Source organism: Hemiscyllium ocellatum, chromosome 3, assembly GCF_020745735.1.
Source record: "Hemiscyllium ocellatum isolate sHemOce1 chromosome 3, sHemOce1.pat.X.cur, whole genome shotgun sequence".
In the NCBI taxonomy this organism is placed as follows: domain Eukaryota; kingdom Metazoa; phylum Chordata; class Chondrichthyes; order Orectolobiformes; family Hemiscylliidae; genus Hemiscyllium; species Hemiscyllium ocellatum.
The window spans coordinates 61,807,293-61,828,984 of record NC_083403.1 but is presented as its reverse complement, the minus strand read 5'-3'; the positions used below and the strand labels follow the sequence as shown (position 1 = coordinate 61,828,984).

The 21,692-nt window shown below is 39.1% G+C and overlaps 1 protein-coding gene across 2 annotated transcripts in view; it reads right to left on the bottom strand.

The window, feature by feature from the left end:
- The window catches only part of map3k7 (mitogen-activated protein kinase kinase kinase 7), a 128,705-nt gene that overhangs the window by 64,454 nt on the left and 42,559 nt on the right, over nucleotides 1-21,692 (bottom strand). For both annotated transcript variants that reach the window (XM_060850382.1, XM_060850390.1), the window contains exons 2-6: nucleotides 21,096-21,206; nucleotides 18,519-18,584; nucleotides 14,230-14,275; nucleotides 2,646-2,784; nucleotides 610-734 (exon numbers count right to left, since the gene is read on the bottom strand). In XM_060850382.1, the coding sequence (XP_060706365.1) occupies nucleotides 610-734; nucleotides 2,646-2,784; nucleotides 14,230-14,275; nucleotides 18,519-18,584; nucleotides 21,096-21,206 (487 nt within the window). The remainder of the gene's footprint in view (nucleotides 1-609; nucleotides 735-2,645; nucleotides 2,785-14,229; nucleotides 14,276-18,518; nucleotides 18,585-21,095; nucleotides 21,207-21,692) is intronic.

Sequence of the window (21,692 nt, the reverse complement as noted above, 5' to 3'; positions counted from 1 at the left end):
TGGGGCCAAGAACCTACCTAGATCGAGAGAGAAATAGAAAGACTTCACTGTGAGAATACCCTTAGACTTCAATTTAGCCCTAATTCCAGAACCGACTTTTAATTCTTTGCATTAATTAGTTTTCAAAATTTCAAATTAGACATTTTACAAAAAAAATGCTTTCTCAACAAATCAATTAAATTGACTGAATTGCCCATGATTCACATTATTCTGTCCCAATAGACTGCAGAATTAATTGCTGACCTGGCTAAACCTAGTTTGTGGAGAATCCAATATCAGATCAAATACTAAATTTGTCTGGATTAGAAGTGAATTGAGTAGCTGGTATACATGGACATATATTTTTGCAACCAAACAGTGCAATATTCATTTAGGGATGCTTTCTTTGCTGAACTTAATGAATCCTGCTAGTGATGGAAAATCCAATTTATTCTTATCTGCCTACATGGAACCCTGAGGGCAATTTCCCTACCTTCATTGAAATCAGTTGACTCAGCAGAGCCCAAGGATGAAGGTTGGTGATTTTGGTTTTTTTGGTTTAAAAGAGCATTGCGATCGTTAAGTCACTGCATCATTAAGTCTGAATAAATTTCAATGTCAATCCCTCACCTTCAAAAACCTCTGGGGCCATCCAAGCAGCACTTCCCTTGTTGTTGGTCATGTGAGTTTGAATATCACATGCTGTGCCGAAATCACAGATTTTCAGAACTGTCCCACCAGCAACCAGCAGCAAGCTGTCATAGGAAAACACAGGACTGGAAATATCAGCATTGTATACTGGGGTGCACAACATGTGTTGATTAGTCAAGAAAACAAAACAAGGGAAGTATATTTCGTGAAACGATAAACATTAAAAAGACAATGTTTTACTGAGGATCTCAAATGAATTAATGTATAATAAATGGGTGGCATGGTGGCTCAGTGGTTAGTATTGCTGCCTCAGAGCACCAGGGACTCAATTTCAACTTTGGAGTTTGCATGTTCTCAGTGTCTGCAAAGGTTTCCTTCAGGTTTCATCCCACAGTCCAAAGATCTGCAGGTTAGATGGATTGGCCGTGCTAAATTGCCCTGTAGTGTTCAGGCATGTGCAGGCTATAATGAGTTAGCTGTGGTAAAATGTGCAGTTTTGGGGAGTCTGGGTCTGGGTTGGATGCTCTTCAGAGAGTCATTGCAGACTTGATGGGCCAAATGGCCTCGTTCTGCACTATACGGTTTCTATGAAGTCAGACAGAAACAAAGTCACAGTTAAATTGGCAAATGTGGCAACAAATTGTACACTGCAAAATCCCATAAGTAAAAGTCTGATGAATGTTTTTGATCAGCGCAAGGGTCTATTCTTCTTCTTAACAATGGAATCATTTCTGCCCACTAAGTATCAGAACAGGCAGATATTTAAATTCCAATTAGAAGGATATCCCCTCAAACAATGGAGTGCCACTTCATTAGTAGACAGGACTGTCAATTTTGATTACATACTTAAATCGGAGAAAGTAAAAGGTGATCTCAACGTTTTCTTTTGAGGCAAAAATATTGTCAAGTTAACTAACTAAATGAGCAGTGGAAAATTAGTTTCTCCCAAAAAGTGTTCCAGTGAATTTAAAAGACATATTCCATATAAGTTTATAGATAATCCCAGATAACAAATTACATACTTCAGTCTTTTACATTGCCAAGAGCTAATTTTTTTCCCCAACTTCAACATTACTTTTCTGTCCTACCTTTATCGGGGGAACTCTAAACCAGCTCATCATCTTGGATTTGCCCAATGCTCTCCTAGAATAATTTACACTTCATAAATGACAACACATTTAGAATGAAGTGGTTCACAATCTAACCCATTTTAATTCAAGTATTCTCTCCATATATATCCTATTCCCTGTACCAATTTCAAGACCCAACGCGTTTCCATTAACCTCCTAACAACCATTCTCTCCCCAACTAATCCTTATTCCTTTGTCCACAGTAACAATTTAACTTTCTGGTTTCATTTTACTTCTTTCACTCAACAACCAGTAAAGTGCTTTGAGATATGCGTCTGCGTATGAGTGACCAATGTTAGTCTGAGAAGGGAAATGTTCAAGAACTTGAAAGGAAAAATGCACGTGGGAGAAAAAGAGATCAGATCTTTGCAAGACAGAGATCTAAAGGTGCTTTTTGTTTTGAAAACAGGTGTGATGACAAAGGTTTTGAAAGGAATGGAAGCAGTACAAAAGAACAGGGAACCATTTCCATTTCCAGCAGACAAATGGGACAAAATTAACTCAAGATAGAATGGGGGGGAGATCAGCAGGAAACGAGAGAAAGACACAGAACAAGACCTAACTTGAAGAAGTGTGTGTAGGACAAGGTTTATTGGTTAATGAAGATGAAAATTAGAAATGGCAAAGCAGTTGGGTCTTTGCAGCAAGAATGCCAGAGGTAAGGTCAAAGATTTAAAGCAATAGTTGCTTAATGAGAGGGGCAGAAAGGGCTTATCTTTGCTCTTTCAGATGAATCTGGATTAGTATGTAGGATTGGTATAGGACATACAGTGTTAAGCTCAATCTAATACACCTCAATCCCAATTTCAAATGCTATTACTTTTCATCTTTTATAAATCATGTGTATACTGCACTCGATAACAATGTTATTAACAAATCACTTACTTTGGTGGTTTCAGGTCCCTGTGGATTAAAGCCTTGGGTTTCATGCCATGTAGGTATGCCACTCCTTGTGCACATTGTAAACACCAATTCATCGCGTGGGCTGCAGTGTAGAATGGTAGGGGCTCGGCCCCATGTAACACTGTCAATCAACAACAACTCTTTAACAGACATTATTAAAAGATGGCCTATTTAAGTATTTGACAATTCTCGTTAGTATTTTAACATGGCTTAAATTTACCAACAATGTACAGCTATCAAATGAAGTTCACAAAAATTAAGAGCAATTGTCTCAAAATAGAGGGGATCAAATGTATTTTGAAGAGTCATACTGGACTCAAAGCATTTTCTGTCTCACCACAGATGATGCCAGATTGGAGTTTCTTCAGCATTTTCTTTTTATTTACTAGCATCTGCTAGAAATAATTAACTTTATGTTTAAAGTGCCCAAACTACAACTGTAATCTGAATGGAACTAGCTTGATGTTTCAAACATACAGAATCGAATGCCTTGGAAATTAATGAGGTCAAACAGCATAACAATGCTCAAGAGATAATTTGGTTCTCTGAAGAGGTCATTATAGAGACATGGTAAAAAGGCAGGAAGACCAAGAGAGAGGGTGCAGCCTCAAAGAAAATCAGTTTATCCATGTTTTAATGATTCTGTAACATTCTTAATTGCTTACTGAAAAGTCTAAAAAGATGCATCAGTTGCATTAAATAAAACCGACTTGGTAATATAATGTGTGTTTCATTTTATATCAGTCGCTCACAACAGATCTTCACCTGTTCCGCCAACAAGGTTCTATACATTCCTTCTTTAAATCTATTGAATTAATTATATGGAATACTGAAGTAAAATTTGGTGTTTTCACACATAAAGCCTGTAATCGATGACAATATGGAGTTTTCTTCCTGGCTGTAGTACTGAATAAAAATTTGCTTAGAGATATCTTGTTTAGTCATTAGTAAGGCCATACCTTTTATAACTCATTTTCTATTCAGTACTAGATAGAATTGTAAAAAGATAGATATGTTGACGTGGAAGGTCATTAGATGCCCCTGTACCAAAAGCAGCATCAAAATTTGAGTTTAAAATATTGTTGGAATTCAGCAAATAAAGTTTCTTAAAACTGACAGAATCACCAGAAATAGATTACAACGATGATAAATGATTGCCACGTTAGTTTACACGAGATCAGTTTGAATATAAAGCCTGTAAAAATCTTGATTGACCCGGAAATGAGAAAAAAGCCGCAGTTTTTATCCCGTTTAACCCTTTTATACAGTTTACTTTATTCCATGTGAAATCATCTACAATAAACAAGACTTTTGCAATATTGGGTACAGGACTCAGCAGTCCGGAGTGCCTGCTTTGACATAAACTCAGGTGTTATATCTGAAAATACACACGCAGTTCTGCCCAATGCAGGTTACACTCAAAGACTGGCCCCATTTCACTGAAATATGTCTTAACATAATCTTGGTATTTGTGGGCAGATGTCAGTGTCAACAAATGACTCAAGGTGAATGTTAAACATAACCAATATTTTCGTTCTTGGACCATTCACTTTTAATTATCAAATGGCATGTTTAAAAATTTGTAATTCTGGAAATTTTGAAATATTAATTGTGACCTATACCTATGGTATAAAATCAAATCAGGAAACTCAGTATGACACAATAAGGTTATCCTATTTTTAAAACATTCTTTAAGAATTTAAATTAAAAGACCAGAAAACTGATCCAGTTTCCAACGCCTACTGCTAATGTAGTTCTAACACTGGCAGATTACCAATGCCACCCAATAAAGGGAGGTGTATGCTCATATTTGAGAATCATGGGTGCGGCTAGATGTGCGATTTGAAACTTAAACAAAAGATACATGAGATTGAGGAGATGTGAATGTGCTATTGTGTGTAAAACTCACATTTATTCAAAATTCCACAATCTTTTAACTCCATTTACAGGTCACAGAGTCAGAGTCACTGACACACAAGCTTATGTAATTGCAAATGCAGAGGAATCCAGAGGTCCCAACAGCTATTGCAACCGAACTTCACCTATTTTACACACATTAAATCAGTGCTTCCTCAATCTTTCCCCCTCCAGTGTAATCCAATTCGGAATCTCAAAAAATTACTATGCACATGGTGATGACATGGAGAGAAAGCTGATGACAGCAGGGTGTTGGGATCAGATAATTATCCTGGAGCTTAGAACCCAAAAATTCAGTTCGTTACTCCCCTTTATGTCCTGACCCCAACTTTGGCAAGATTTTCGTTGAATAATTTATGCTACATATTTAACCATTCACTTTTCTCTTCCAGTTATGATATTTTATTGTTGGCATGGACCTTCACTATGGGAACGCAAGACTTGTCAAATTTGGAATAGTGATTTTGATTGACCGAACAGCCTAATTTTATATAGTAATTATTCAGGTTAGATTGCAGGGCAACTTCCATGAAGTATGATGTGTTAGAAACCTCCATAATTTACAGTCCTTAATAATTTGAGTTATCTTCACTCTGCCATCACCTAACAATACTGATCAAACTTTGTCAATCACATCAGATCAATTTACAGAGCACTTCAAAAATGAGGTCATAATTTCATATTGGTTCTGAACATCATTACCTCAATAAAGCTAACTGCACTGCCCTTGCAGGCTACCTGCCAAGTCAGCCAGCCCGATGTTCACATACATAGTACCAACTTCTTTACAATTTTCAAATGTCTGAACTGACCAGAAAAGGGAATACTCCCTTATTGGAGATGTTGTTATGTTCCCAGCTGATGCTTATACAGGTCACGTCTGATCCCAGAGTCAAACAACTCAACAGACCTTAATTTGTCCTTTACTGATTTGTTTAGCACAATAGTCAGTCAACTGGGGGGGGGGATGATAGAAATCAAATAAGACCAAATTTCAGAAAAGTGTAAGAATAATAAAGGCAGTAATAGTAAGGAACTCCACTGAAATAATTAGGACAGCTTAAGCATGCAAGGTAGAGGGGGAACAAAATTCTTAAACTGCATCCAGAAAACAAGGGGGCAGCTACAAACAGAATATTCAGAAATAAGTCCAGGTAAATAGAAGGTGCATCAGTAAGGGTGGTGATGGTGTTATGATATTATTGCTAGACTAGTAATCCAGAGAAAAAAGCTGAAAATATGTTGCTGGTTAAAGCACAGCAGGTTAGGCAGCATCCAAGGAATAGGAAATCCGATGTTTCGGGCATAAGCCCTTCATCAGGAATGAGGAGAGCGTGCCAAGCAGGCTAAGATAAAAGGTAGGGAGGAGGGACTTGGGGGAGGGGCGATGGAGGTGGGATAGGTGGAAGGAGGTCGAGGTGAGGGTGATAAGCCGGAGTGGGGTGGGGGCGGAAAGGTCAGGAAGAGGATTGCAGGTTAGGAGGGCGGTGCTGAGTTGAGGAAACCAACTGAGACAAGGTGGGGGGAGGGGAAATGAGGAAACTGGAGAAATCCGAGTTCATTCCTTGTGGTTGGAGGGTTCCCAGGCGGAAGATGAGGCGCTCCTCCTCCAGCCGTCGTGTTGTTATGTTCTGCCGGTGGAGGAGTCCAAGGACCTGCATGTCCTCGGTGGAGTGGGAGGGAGAGTTAAAGTGTTGAGCCACGGGGTGGTTGGGTTGGTTGGTCCGGGCATCCCTGAGGTGTTCTCTGAAGCGTTCCGCAAGTAAGCGGCCCGTCTCCCCAATACAGAGGAGGCCACATCGGGTGCAGCGGATGCAATAGATGATGTGTGTGGAGGTGCAGGTGAACTTGTGGCGGATATGGAAGGATCCCTTGGGGCCTTGGAGGGAAGTGAGGGAGGAGGTGTGGGCACAAGTTTTACATTTCCTGCGGTTGCAGGGGAAGGTGCCGGGAGTGGAGGTTGGGTTGGTGGGGGGTGTGGACCTGACGAGGGAGTCACGAAGTCATGATACAACGTATCATCCGCTGTCATTTCCGCCACCTCCAAACAGACCCCACCACCAGGGATATATTTCCCTCCCCTTCCCTATCAGCGTTCCGCAAAGACCACTCCCTTCGTGACTTGAAATGTAAAACTTGCGCCCACACCTCCTCCCTCACTTCCCTCCAAGGCCCCAAGGGATCCTTCCATATCCGCCACAAGTTCACCTGCACCTCCACACACAGCCTTCTGATCCGGAACCAACTTGCAATTAACTCCCAAACCCGATCTTATGAATAAATAAAAACTTGTCTGGTCTGTGTCACTTTTAACACAAGCTGTTAACCACAGTCCATAAAATTTTCTTCAGCTCAATTCCCAATTCACAGCTCCAAACCAGAATTGTTAGAAGAATAAGACAAAAACAACAAAAAAAATTGAGGCACTAACAAACAGAGGGAGCAACAGGGCGGGCGGGCAGGAGAGAGAAAAAATCAAAGTGAGCGAGTGAAAGAGAGAGACATAGAAACAAAGCGAGAGAGAGAGAGCGAGAGAGAAAAACAAAGCAAGAGAGAGAGAGAGAAAAACAAAGAGAGAGAGAGAGAGAGAGAAACAAAGCAAGAGAGAGAGACAGAGAAACAAAGCGAGAGAGAGAGAGAGAGGTAGAGAAACAAAGAGAGAGAGAGAGAGGTAGAGAAACAAAGCGAGAGAGAGAGAGAGAGAGAGAGAGAGAGAGAAACAAAGCGAGACAGAGAGAGAGAGAGAGAGAGAGACAGACAGACAAAGAGGGAGCGAGAGAAAGAGAAGGTACCAGAGGGTATAACAGCCTTAAAACTGGATAATTCTGCACCCCTGGATTAGATATATCTGATGCTATTTTGAGAGGCAAGGGAGGAGATATCAAGGGCTCTGGCAGGAATTTTCAAATCCTCCCTGGTCACAATTCTCTATTGCCCCATAGGATCCAAGGCAAAGTGGCATTTGAACTTTGGCTGAGGGACAGGAAGCTAAGGACAATGGTGGAAGGATGTTTGTGTGACTGGAAGTTTGTTTCCAGTGAGGTTCCACCGGCTCGATACTGGGAACCTGATTGTGGTTAACATTAGTAATAAGAACCTAAACGTAAGGGATATGATCAGAAGATGTATTTTGTAGGTGACGTGTAAATTGGTAGATAGGTAAATATTGAGAACAGCTGGACGATACAAAAGATGGCTTAAGTGCTAAATGGAATTAAGAATTAGAATCTCTACTTGTGGAAACAGGCTTTTTGGCCCAACAAGTCCTCACTGATCCTCTGAAGAATATCCCACCTAGACCCATTCCCCTACATTTACCTCTGACTCATGCACCTAACCTGTACATCCTTGAACATTATGGGCCAATTCACCTAACCTGCACATTTTTGGATTATGGGAGGAAACTGGAGCTTCCTGGAGGAAACCCAAATAGACATGGGGAGAATGCGCCAAATTCCAAACAATCATCCGAGGCTGGAATCGAACCTGGGTCCCTGGTGCTGTGAGGCAGCAGTGCTAACCACTGTGCCACCCTGCCATCACTCATGCCTGAAAAAAATGAGGTAATGCCCTTGGGGAGGGCTAACAAGATGCAGTACAACATTTTAAAATACTGAAGATCAGAAGGGCCTTGCATATTGCTGAGCCCTGAAAACAGCAGGGTAGCTGGGTAAGGTGGCAAAGGCAGCATACAGGATACTTGCCTTTATTAAAGGAGGTTTAGAATATAAGATGAAAGAGGTTATGCTGGAATTGTACAAAGCACTGGTAGGTCATACCAGGAGCAGTGTGTGTAGTTCTGGTCACCATAAGTATACAAAGTTTGTGAATTATACAAGAGAATGATATGGTAGAGATTTACTAGGATGTTGCCTTGGCTGTAAAGTCTGAGCAGATAGGCTGGGGTTAAGCAGGAACTTGAAAGCGGTGTATTAGATTGAGGGATGCAGGTAGGGTGGATAGAAAGGCACTTTTTCCATTAGCCGAGAGACTAATTACCGAAGGGAAACATAAATTTAAGGGAAGAAGTAGAATAGTAAGAGAGGTGTTGTTAATAAATTTTTTTTACTCAGAGGATGGTGGGACTCAAACTCACTGACTGCAAAGTCAGAAACTTGTGTAATGTTTAAAAAGGACTTCGATGTTCACTTGCATTGTCATAGCCTCCAGGGTTTGGGTCAAAAATTGGAAAATGGGATTAGTGTACAGATTAGGTTGCATTAGTATCTAGAATGTACAGTGTGAGAAAGGTAGCAAAAGAGTTTGAAAAATACTTGAATACAAAGAATTTATGAAACAGTGGAAAGAAAGGGCAGGGGAGCATGACCATGACGCAGCATTCTATGATATTAGCAGCTCTTGACACACTTAACGTATCTTACTGCCAGCAAATTGAAAACTGAAAATAAGAATGTTACCGTCTGTTCCTTTCTTAAAATTGTAGAAGATACGGGACAGCTGGCACTAAAACTAAATAATTGTGTACAGAACTGCACAGACATCAGGCTTCTTCCATGTCACCTGTGCATGGAAGCAAGCGCAAAAGAGGAAGAACAATGAGAGACTTCTCAAAGAATTCTACAGTCAACCATATGCTTGTTTAACATGGTCACTGCTGCAATTAGGAAACACAGCAACCACATTATCTGCAAGATCACACAAACATTAAGGAAATAAGCACATTGGAGGGAAAGCGTAGGCCATGACACAAACAAGTTATTTGGGAATTACAGATTAACTGTTAGCCAAAACCTAGAATTGATTAATAGCTTAGAAGAATCTGAAAACTATTAATTAATATATTAGAATTAGTACTGTTAAATAGCAGTGGCTAAACCATAAATGGGCACACAACACTTTGGAAAGCATTTTTTTGGGGTCATGGAAAGTATTCGACAGACAGTCACACATGATGTAAAACTAGTAAACTAGAAAAAATAAGCTTGAACAACAACCTCATGGATCGTGGAATATATCAACCCAGTTAATTGTAAACTTTTCCATCCTGGTTGCAACCATGGTTTTCTTTTGAAAAAACTACAATGACAGTTGAGAACACAATGTGCAGAAATAAATCTTTCATTTGGTCCACCTAGTGGCAGCATCTGGTATATGCAGATATGATTTGCAGACACTTCTACTTTTTACACACCTGAACTCTTGCCCAAAGCAAGAGTTTTCAAATTTACACCACATTAGAGATCGCAGGAGTTGAAAGCAACTGTAGAGGTGGTGATGTCAGAATCCAGCACCTCATGCATTAAATGAACTTTTATTTTTACTACTGAAATGAAAATTTTGCACTTCCCCACAACGCATCCAGAATATTGCACCCGAGTGCTCAGGATTGCAGAATCAACCATTTCCTCTTCTAATCGCAAAGAAAACGAAATCAAAGAGTAAAATAGTTAAATAAACAAAAAGTACATAATGTGTAAAACCAAAGGAAACTAAGCCAGGTCAGGCATCAGCTCAAGTGGGCTATGCTCGATTCAAGGCTCCACATTTTAGAACAAATGTGAAAGCTTTAGAGGGGTGAGCTCTCTGCTGTGTGACAACACTAATTGGTCAGTAAAGCATTGCAGGGATGCTTTAAGCAACCAGGTGACTGCTGAGAAAGTGAGAACTGAGATATAATCTGCATCAAGTCAGTGAGCTGGCTGCCTATCCCTGCCCGCAAAGTGTCCTAGCAGCGGTCTTCCAATGCTAGTGGCCACTGTGTAATCAAAGTTCTATTTCCTAAGTGGCCTGAAGTAGATTGGAGGGATGGCATGATTGTCATGAGGGGTTAGCAAATGTCAGATGCCAACGTTTGTGGATGGATGCACATGTGGCTACTGCCCATGGATTATTCCCAGAGATGCTGATGGTGTTGAGCAAGCCAGCAGTGAAATGAAGTCGGTAGGTAGCCGCTCTAACTTCCATGTTGAGATTTGAGGTTTGGAATGTTTGGCAAGATAGGAAGCTAAATAAATTGGCTGCAATTAGGCATTTAACAAGCTAGAATCCCCCTTAATTGGCAAGTCACTTCTTCCCAGTGAGAAACTCGCCTCTCCACTTGGAAAAATGCAAAAAAGATACAGCAGGTTTCTCCTGTTATTAAGATAAGTTTTGTTCGACAACTTATCTGATTCTGCAACAAACTTTCCCACAGCCCATGTTGCGCAGGTCCCTATAGGATTCCACTCAGTGATTTGGAGTTTCACTACAGCTGTACAGGGCAGGTGTTTTTGGACTGGGTTGTAGTTTTACCATTCACAACAATAAACTAGAAAAGCAGATCATTGATGGTAGCTAATGGAAAAGGCAATAAAACTGTTTCAGTAAATTCACTGCCAAATGTAGAAATTAGTTGATTTCTCACTGTGCTTAAGCATTTTAAGCACAGTGAGAAATCAACTAACTTCTACATTGTAAGGATATCCCTAAAGATAACACCGTTGCAACACAATGCAAATAAGAGATCACGTTTGAAGTCACTGGGCATCAAAAGAATTTTACAAAACACATTGAAAAATAATCTGAAAAGCCAAAAAGAACACACAATCCGACTTTCCAAGATTCAGTATGAAATGCAGCCTAAAACTACAGCCCAAAAGAGCAAACATATTGCTGTAATTCCTGCCTATTTTGTTCATGGATGACCCTAAATGAAGACACTAGAAAGATGAATATGAATTGCAACATTGATATACACAAGTTATTTGACTATCACAACAAAAGTGAAGAACATGAAATTAAAATTACTAGCAATTAGAAAATAATTTTTTCCTTGCTCCAGAGTAGATGTGCAGAACAGAACCTAACAAAAACTTCAAAGAGAGCTGCAGATATCTGGGTGGGATAAAATAAAATAAAATTGAATGAAAGTTAGCTTGCTGAGCTGTAAGATCCATTTTCAGACATTTCGTCACCATACTAGGTAACATCATCAGTGGGAGTCTCTGGTGAAGCTTAGTGGTATGTCCCACCTCTCTATTTATAGGTCTTGGTTTATTAAGGTGGGTAATGTCATTTCTGGGTTTTTTTTCAAAAGAAAGTTCAAAGGAAGATTCATACCACTCCATTTATTCCACCCAAGAATTCCTGAACACCAGAAACACTAAGATGAAATAGGACGAAATAATGGTCACCTTTGACGTTACAACCCTTTTCACATCAATTAACATCGACTTGGCCAAAGAAACAATGGCATTCCTACTCGGAAAACCAGGACCACAAACACCAGACAACATCAACTTCATCAGTAAAGACAACATTCTAAAGCTAGTGGACCCCTGCCTCACCAACCACTTCACATTCAACAACAAAACCTACAATAGAACACCCATGGGATCACCAATACCAGGGATCATAGCAGAAGCAGTAAAGCAGAGACTTGAAGAAGCTGCCTTTCCATCCATCCAACCCAAACTTTGGGTCTGCTATGCGGATGACATCTTTGTCATCACAAAACAGAACAAATTACAGGAAACATACAACACCAACAATTTCCTGACAGGTATAAAATTCACAAAAGGGGAAGAAACAACAACAGACTCCCATTCCTAAACGTGACAGTTGAACGTACTGTTAACGGACAGCTTCAAACCAGCATCTAAAGAAAAACAACAAACACAGACGAAATACTTAACTTCAGAAGCAATCATCCCAACACCCACAAATGAAGTTGCATCAAGATATTATTTCAACGAGCTACATCACACTGCATCAACCATGAACTACAAAAAGATATCTATACAAGGTTTTCAAGAAAAACAGATATCCAATAAACACAATCTACTGATTCTTCAGAAACAGACCCAAACAAGCAGACGCAACAACCAAAAACTCTAGCCACATTATCTTACATCAAAGACATATTAGAAATGACCTCTAGACTGTTCAGACCCTTGGCATCATGGTAGCCTACAAACACACTTAAGTGACTAACGAAACTAAAGGATCCATAAGATACTACTAGCAAACCTAACATAATTTACAAGATACCATACAAGAACTGTTTAAAAAAGAAAATCGGACCAAGAACTTGCCACCAGGTTACATGAACACTAAGTAGCCACCAAAGAAACGATCTACCATCACTAGTTTCTACACATACAGACAAAGGACACTACTTTGAACAGGACAACACACACATCCTAAGATCGGTGAAACAAATACACGCATGAGAATTCTTAGAGGTATGGCATTCTAACCAGAACTCCATTAATAAGCACATCAACTTAGATCCTATCTACCTTCCCTTGAAAAAAAGAACCGGCAATGACATCACCCACTTTAAGAAATCAAGATCTATAAAAGAGAGGCGGGACATACCACCAGCGCTTCACCGGAGACTCTCACTGATGATGTTACCTAGTATGGTGATGAAATGTCTGAAAACAGCTCAGCAAGCTAACTTACCCACTTACCAACCTGAGCTAGAAACCTTGTCAAAAATCACTAAAATATAATTGCTCTTGGAATAGACATGAATTATGAAAATCAAGTATTCCACTAGTCTCTGATTTCTGTGCTGCTGAGAGAGAATGTTATCCGTGGGAGGCAGCACAAACAAAACAGTCAGGTTTGAACAATAGAGTTAAAAAAAAGCTGAAAACTTTCTCCAACATCTTTAGGGATTAGTGCGTAATTGCTCAGAATTTCAGAGGAGATTAATATAATGTGATGAAATCTGTTATTGTAAGATTGTACAAGGTCTGTGAAAACAATTGGTTTGAGGTTTTAGTTGATTTCTTCTCCTCATATTATGTGCTTCAGATTCTGTTAATCTTGTATTGTCACTCAAGAATATGACAAAAATTGTTCAACAAAGATACTCTTGCAGGGGTACACTTCTTTGGGAGGCAGGTGCCTGACAATATCTCACTCAAATGGTCATGTTCCATTTGAGAGTATTCAGAGCATCAGCAAATAAACTGTTGTGAACACCAGCATAGCTAAATCCGACATCATCTACTAATACACGTTTTCCACAAGATTGGTTGAAGACTCAAAGAAACATGGCAATTTTACTCTGTAAGCGAGACATGCTCAGCCCAAATGAAAAGCTCCTACTGTTACTCAAGTCAAAATTCCCAAGCAAAGAACAAATCAAGGATTAGGAGAGGCATGGATAGGGTTAATAGGCAAAGTCTTTTCCCTGGGGTTGGGGAGTCCAGAATTAGAGGGCATAGGTGCGAGGGGAAAGATATAAAAAAGACCTACAGGGCAACATTTTCACACAGAAGGTAGTATGGGTATGGAATGAACTGCCAGAGGAAGTGGTGGAGGCTGGTACAATTGCAACATTTAAGAGGCATTTGGATGGGTATACGAAAAGGAAGGGTTTGAAGGGATATGGGCCAGGTGCTGGCAAGTGGAACTAGATTGGGTTGGGATATCGGGTTGGACCAAAGGGTCTGTTTCCATGCTGTACATCTGTATGACTCTGTTAGACTCATTGCCTATGCCACATCACCATAACGTTCATTTTACTTAGTAAAGGCTAGGGAAACAGAAATTAGACAATTTATTTGTGATTTTTCTAATATCACTTATATTTCTAATTTAAAAGCCACAGGAATATTTTCACACAGGTCGCAATAGAAATGCAAATATCAGTTTCACACAGATTGACATCAAAGTAACTGCGATTTTAACGTACCATTGTAAAGGGAACCACCTTCTGCATATTCCATAACAAGGCAAACCTAAAAGGAAACACAGTCAATTACAAGAATCTATTTGGCCACTTCCAATGAAATACTGATTTTGTCTTTTGTTTAAGGGAGAATATTATCTGATCAAAAACGAAATTCAGTTAAACCTTAATTATATTAATGGATTTTAGATCGATCACTGAAACCTTTTTGAAAAGCCCTAAATTTTAATGACAAAATAAATTCCATATTTAGAATAAAAAGCCATTTAAAAAACTAAGCATTTTTTGATTTATCCAAAATTGTTACTGTAAAATATCTAAACTATGGTATTTTCTCTTCTAACTTGCTAACAGACGAAAGTAGAGCTACTCAGAGAATGGCTTAGGAACATGTCCGGGTCGCATGCACCCAACAACCCCACCGCCCTGTGACCGACCACTTGAACTCCTCTTCCCTCTCCGCCAAGGACATGCAAGTCCTGGGCCTCCTCCACCGCCAAATCCAAGCCACCAATGCCTGGAGGAAGAATGCCTCATCTTCCATTTTGGGATCCTCCAATCACAAGGCATCAATGTTAATTTCACCAGGTTCTTCAATTCCCCTCCCCCCACTTTATCCCAGATGCAACCTTCCAACTCTGTACCTCCTCCTTGGACTGTCCAGTCTGTCCATCCTCTTTCCCACCTATTCTCTCTACCCTCCACTCTGACCTATCACATCAACCCCCACCTTCATCTATCTATCGCCTTCTAAGATACCTTCCCCCAGCCCCACCACCCTCCCACGAAACGCCGACTCTCCTGCTCTTTGGATGTTGCCAGACATGCTGTGCTTTTCCAGCGCTCCACTTTTTGACTAGAGATGTTAACACTATACATTGTGAATGTGCATATTGAATCTTCCCAGTAAAACTATTCCACTGAAAAATTCCACAAATGCAGGAAAATGTTAGGGGGAAATAATAAATTTTCTCTGCTTAAACGTCAAGGTGGAAAGGAGAAGTTTACCTTCTACTTAAAAACACTGCAAAAAAAAAGCAAATCATAGCAGTTCACGACATTTAACAAAACATCTACCAGTGCATTTTGAACAATGTAACAATAGCTCATTTAATGTGCTGAGATAAGTTGGTAAGATAAAACAAAAAAATACTTGTTTGAATCCAGTCTTGTGACAGTCTCACGTCTCCCTAACATTACCACCCATGGAGGCCCCTGCCTTTTTTTATTAACAGCCACCTTGCAAATGTCTCCTGCAGACATGCAGTCATCTTCCAAATGAATACCATCAATACAATCGTCTACTGCCCAGAATGTGTCTCAGATCCTGAGTGTTGTCAAATGGTTTTTGTTGACAATCAGCTTTAAGGCAAAAAACTTCCTTCAGTCAAGCACTAGGAAAACTTTACCACAGACCCTTATACACTTACCATCTATTTTATCCAGCTTACATAGCCACTGTCTCGGGTTGAACAATTCTGTTTACAATTTCCCATTCGATTCTCTTCGGTAAAGTTGCCTCCCCTTCAACAGTCTTTAACCTAGTGAACCACATCAACTTTCACGTTCTGCTTCACTATGCATTTCAAGAGGCATTGGTTATCCTTAGCTCCGAATATTGTCCCCAGAATATTAGCTGCACTGTTTTGTTTCTTCCCATTCCACATCGTTACTTCTGGAGTCTCCCAAGATCCATCCAAATTCCACTGCTTCATCAAAATCACATCCTGGCCCTTGGTGAAATTATCTAATTGGTGCCCCGACAACCACATTTTTCAACTCATCCAATGCTGCTATAGGAATATCGGAACAGGACTCACAAATTTAGGCCCTCAGGCTTGTTCTACAATTCAAAGAAATCATTACTGATCTGCAGTCTAATCCATACAATTGTCTCTACCCCATATATCTTCATACCAAGGTATAATTAAAATCCATCAACCTCACATTTAAAATTTACAATTGGCCTAACATCATTTTTTTTTATATAGAGGAGAGTTGCATAATTTACAGTCTTATGCGTGTAGAAGATATTTCTAATTTCGTTCCCAAAATGTCTGCCTTCCATCTTCTTTAAATTATGCCCTCAAATTCCTCCCTATCAACCCTGGATGCTCCCCTTAATATCTTTAAAATATATATTAAATCACCTCTTAACTCTGATTTCCAGGGAATATACTCCAGCTTACTTGACAATCCAGTGCACTCCTGCCTGGCCTTGCATATTTGACCCTCCATAAACTGGAGGTCATCCAAAACAGTGCTGCTTGTGCCTTAAATGGGGGCAAATCCTGTTAATTTCACTAGAATGATATCTTGGAATGAGTGGTGTGTCTTATGAGGATAGGTGGAACATGTTGGACTTGGTTTTACTGGACTTTAGAAGGGGGGTAACTTGACTGAACTTTATAAGATCCTGAATTGCCATGACACTGAACTGCAAATGGGTGTTTTTGCTTTTGGGCGAGTCCTTTCTGGGGCACTGTTGTAATATTAGGGGCAAAACTTTTAGGACAGAGGTAAGGAATTTTTTTTTTCCTCTGAGGGTTGCGCAACTTTGAACTCAGAAGATGGGGGATGTGGAGTATCATTGAATCTTTTTTAAAAACGGAGGCAGCTAGATTCTTGTTAAGACAACAGAATGAAAGATTATCAAGGATGCGTGGGAATGTGGAATTTGAAATACAAATAGATTTTATGAACATAAAAAGAACAGGTGTAGTCCATTGAGCCCCTCCAGTCTGCTCCACCATTCAATAAGATTATGGTTGATCTGACTGTAACCTCAAATCCTGATAAAATTAGTTATGATCTTATTGAATGGCAGAACAGGTTTGAGTCATCAAATGGTTTACTTCTGCTCCAATGCAGTATATTGGTATCCAGTGTGGATAAGCTATTTTTTTCAACATTGGTAAGATCAAAGCCACTAATGTAGGGCCAAAATGATATTCTGCCAGTAATTCCAGCCCTATTTTAATGCTAAGCTGAATTTATAATACAATCCAAACTTGTAGAACTTTGAATTCTCATCTTTTATCTATGCCATTTCTTTGCCCAATAATGATGACAGTATCTTCAACCAGCTGGCCTGTACATCCTGAAATTCTCTCCTTAAACAGCTGTGGTTCTTCCATTGCCCAAACTTCCTTTCAGCACTCATTAAAAATCTATTTTTTTTGACTTGTAAAGGGGATTGGATTCTTTACCTATGTTAAAAGTGACATGGAAATGCAAGCTTAAGTCAAGTTTGTATTATTGATAGTTGCTCGTGAAAAAAATTCCATGAACTGCTTTTGCTCTCCACAATGATTCTAGAATAATAGAAGATTTAGATGATGTTTTGATTAAAAAAAATGTAAAGAAAGCTCCAAAAGGAGGAAAGAGACATATTAAAAGAACATTAGTTTTGTAGAACACAGAGACCTAGGGTTTCAGATAACGTGATTCTTTGAAGCTTGAATCACAGATAGGGTGGTTAAGGCAGCCTTTTGCATGCTTGCATTCATTATTTCGATTTTTGAGTACAGGAGTTGGGATGCCATGTTGAGGTTATACATGACACTGGTGAGGCCTTTTCTGGAGTAATGTGTCCGGTTCTGGTCACCCTGTTATAGGAAGGATATTATTAAGCTGGACATGGTTCAGAAAAGATTTACCAGGATGTCGCTGGGATTGGAGAGCTTCAATTAGAAGGGGAGCTAGGAAGTTTGGGACCTTTTTCACTGGAGCAAAGGAGGTCGAGAGGTGACCTTTTTTAAAGGTTTATAAAATCATGAGGGGTAAAGGTCACGTGAATGACAGGCGTTACTTCCCTCCAAGGATGGAGGAATTTCAAGACTGGGGGCAAACTTTTAAGATGAGAGGAGAAAAATTTAAAAAAGACAGGAGGGGCTTTTTTTTATACACAGGTTAGTTAGCGTGTGTGGAATGAACTTCTAGAGGAAGTGTTGGATACGAGTGCACTTACATCATTTAAAAGACATAGATAAGTACATGAATAAGAAATGTTTGGAAGTATATGGGCCAAGTACAGGAAGGTAGGGCTAGTTTAGTTTGGGATTATGGTCGGCATGGACTGGTTGGACCAAAGGATCTGTTTCCGTGCTGTATGACTCTGTTGACACCATTATAGAATTTGGGTCGGAAAATTTCAATCTTGCAAATATGACATTGCTTTTAGTTCAAGAATTAAAATATTATGCATTAAAATTTTACATCAACCATGAGCAATAGTAATACACAATTAGGTTACACAATCAGAAATGACAGGTAGGATTTGAATTACTTACTGGATTTAGACAAGCTCCATACAATTTCACAATATTGGGGTGAGTTACGCGCGACAACTGCCGAAGCTGTAACAGAAAACAGAAAGAAAATCATAAAAGAAAATAAAAAGTGAGGCATAAATCTATGCCAGGAATATCCATTGGTTATGCAGTGTATGATCTAACCATTCATAAAATAGAGAAAGGAAATAGGAAAACAACACTGAATATAGGAGTTGAGATGTCGTGTTACAGCTGCACAAGACATTGGTAAGGCCACGATTAGAATACAGTGTACAATTCTGGTCGCCCTGCATTGGAAGGATGTTATTAAACTGTGGAAATGGTGCAAACAAGATTTAAAAGGATGTTACCGGGACTGAAGGGGTTGAGATAAAAGGAGAGGCTGGATAGGTTGGGACTTTTTATTCCCCTAGAGAGTAGGAGGCTGAGGATGACCTTAATCATGAGATAAGGTGAACAGCCAAGGTTCTTTTCCCCCATGGTAGGAGAGTCCAAAACTAAAGGGCATGGGTTTAAGGTGAGGGGGGAGATTTAAAAGGGACCTGAGGGGCAACTTTTCCTCAAAGTGGTTTGTATATGGAACAAGCTGCAAGAGAAAGTGGTTGCAGTGAGTACAATTACAGCATTTAACACACATTTGGACTACATGGATCGGAAAGGTTTAGAGGATGTGTGCCAAATGCAGACAAATGGGACTAATTCAGTTTAGGAAACCTGGTCAGCATGGTTGAGTTGGGCATAACGGTTGGTTTCACAGAGTAAACTATGAAACCAACAGATAATCAGAAGTCTACAAATGCGGTATTACACAGATAATACAGCAACACCCTTGGAATAGGAATGAAGACCATTACAAAAACATAAAATCAGCTTCATTTTATTTGTAAAGTTTTAAGATCAAATTTATTAGACAAGACGATATTGGATTAAGTGTTACGCAAAGATGTAAGTCTTACTTTTCCTATTACCTGACAAGATTACAGTAAATTTCATTTGCAATGTTACTTACATTTTGTGCATTTCACAACACGAAAATAAAATTGTTTAGTAAAACAAATTAATTAGTAAAAAATTTGAAGTATAATATCACACTAACTTCTGTGCAGGTTATATAAAATTTAAACCCTGGTCATGTTAATAGACATTCTTGCAGCATTAACAACCACAGTGAAGTTTAAAGTGAACATCAAGCTAAAAGGATAATTTCTAAACTGCTAATTTGCTGTTTCCAAATTTATTTATTTTTTAGTTGTGTAAAGAAAAGCAACCTTGACATACAAACCATACCCTTTAAAATCTTGCAATCCTCCCAGTCAGCAGAACTAAGGCTTCCCAAGAAAAACACTCATCTATGTATCAGGGAACACTTATTAAATAACAGACAAACTCAGGAATAAGACTATATATGGTCTTGCCAGTTTTTGTTTATAATTATCTGCAGCTGGCTAATCTCTACTGGATCTGTTCAATCCAGTAAGCTGCGGTGCAGTAACAAAGATTCTCTATCCAGTCCTAGATTTATTAAATTTATTTAAACGTCAGGCAGATATGTTTGCACACAGGCTTCAAATCCCATGTGAACCAGTTTACTTATAATCTAATGATATTGAATCCCAGAAAAGGTAGAACTAAAAGTGAAAAACATAACATATATAATTATAATTTTGTCAATAAACATTCATAGAATAGATTCATAATGAAGGGCCTTGGAATAACAATGTCTGCATTCTTGCGTTTATTTGGAATTCTCAGCAATGTTAGCAGCTGCTAGACTCATCCATTTTAAACACATTGGGATCACAGCTTCATACTGAACCCTGATACTATCATTTGTGCTGTGTAACCACAACTCTGCTGGAAATACAGGATTGTTTAATTATCCATTTAAAAAAAGTACACAAACTTAACTCCATCAAGCATATAATTTTCTTTACTGGAAACACCTCTCTAGTTTAGCAATTAGTGACTGTAGCTCAGCACCTAATGGGCACTATGCCTTGTAAAGCATATAAAAATATTTTGAATTCAAAGATTGCATCCGGAAGCCTTTCTCAGGGTACTAATTCCACACCCACCCAAAAATAAATCCCAAGATTTTGAAATGTACCAGACCTCACTTGCCAGGCAAACAGGATCTGAAGCTCCTTGCTAAAATTGTTCCAAATACCAAGAACAACTGGGAGAGGGGTTCATGGTATCTTTCTGTGACATATTTGGCCTTTATTTCATGACATAGCTAAAAGTCCACTACAAGTTTTTTTCAACAGGATGTACATGTTCATAGCAAAGCCAAGACTTGTTGTCCATCCTCAACTGTCCTTGAGAAAATGTGTGGGAATATAGTAGTTAGAAACATCTCTGCTAACCAGGCAATCACTTCCATTATGATTGTAAGTAGATCAAATAATTTTTTAAAAATTATTTAGCTGTGCTTTAATGATACGTTGGGAAGAGCCAAAATCCATCTGCTAATTTTAAGCCAATTTATGCTCATGAACAAAAACAACCTGAACCAAATTTGCAGATTCTGATCTTCAATTTCAAAGATGTAAAGAAGGCACACAATAAAATTACCTCTACGATGAATGCTTTCCTCTCTGATTCGCTTTCAATTTGCTTTATAGCTACATCTTTTCCACGCCATTTTGCTTTACACACAACTCCAAAAGCTCCTCTTCCAACAACCTGCAGAACATAGAGAAAAGTAGTAAGTGAACTAAATTTCCACAAATTACTTACTTTTCCTTCAAAGTTAAAGGCTAATTACAACTGTATTAGCCAGGAGCTGAGAAATTAGATTGGTGGTGATTGTTTGAGGTGTATCCACATGTGATATGTGGAAGGCTTTTAAAAGGTCAGTTGATTTAGATTTCAGCACTGACATATTCCTGGAAGGATGAAAGTTAAGACTGGAAAGATTCGGGGAATCTTGAATGATAAGAGATAGAGAATTGTAATGTCAAACAGAGAAAGGAAGCAAATGTAAGGTTTAGGAAACTGAAATGAAACAAGACCCTCGAGGAGTATTATTGAAGCAGAAACAACTCACTAAGAAACAAATTAGGAGAGCTGGAATGGGCCGTCAAATATCCTTGGTAAGAAGAATTAAGGAAAATCCAGGGATGTTATCTGGATTGGAGTGTATTAGCAACAAAAAGGGATTGTTTTCGC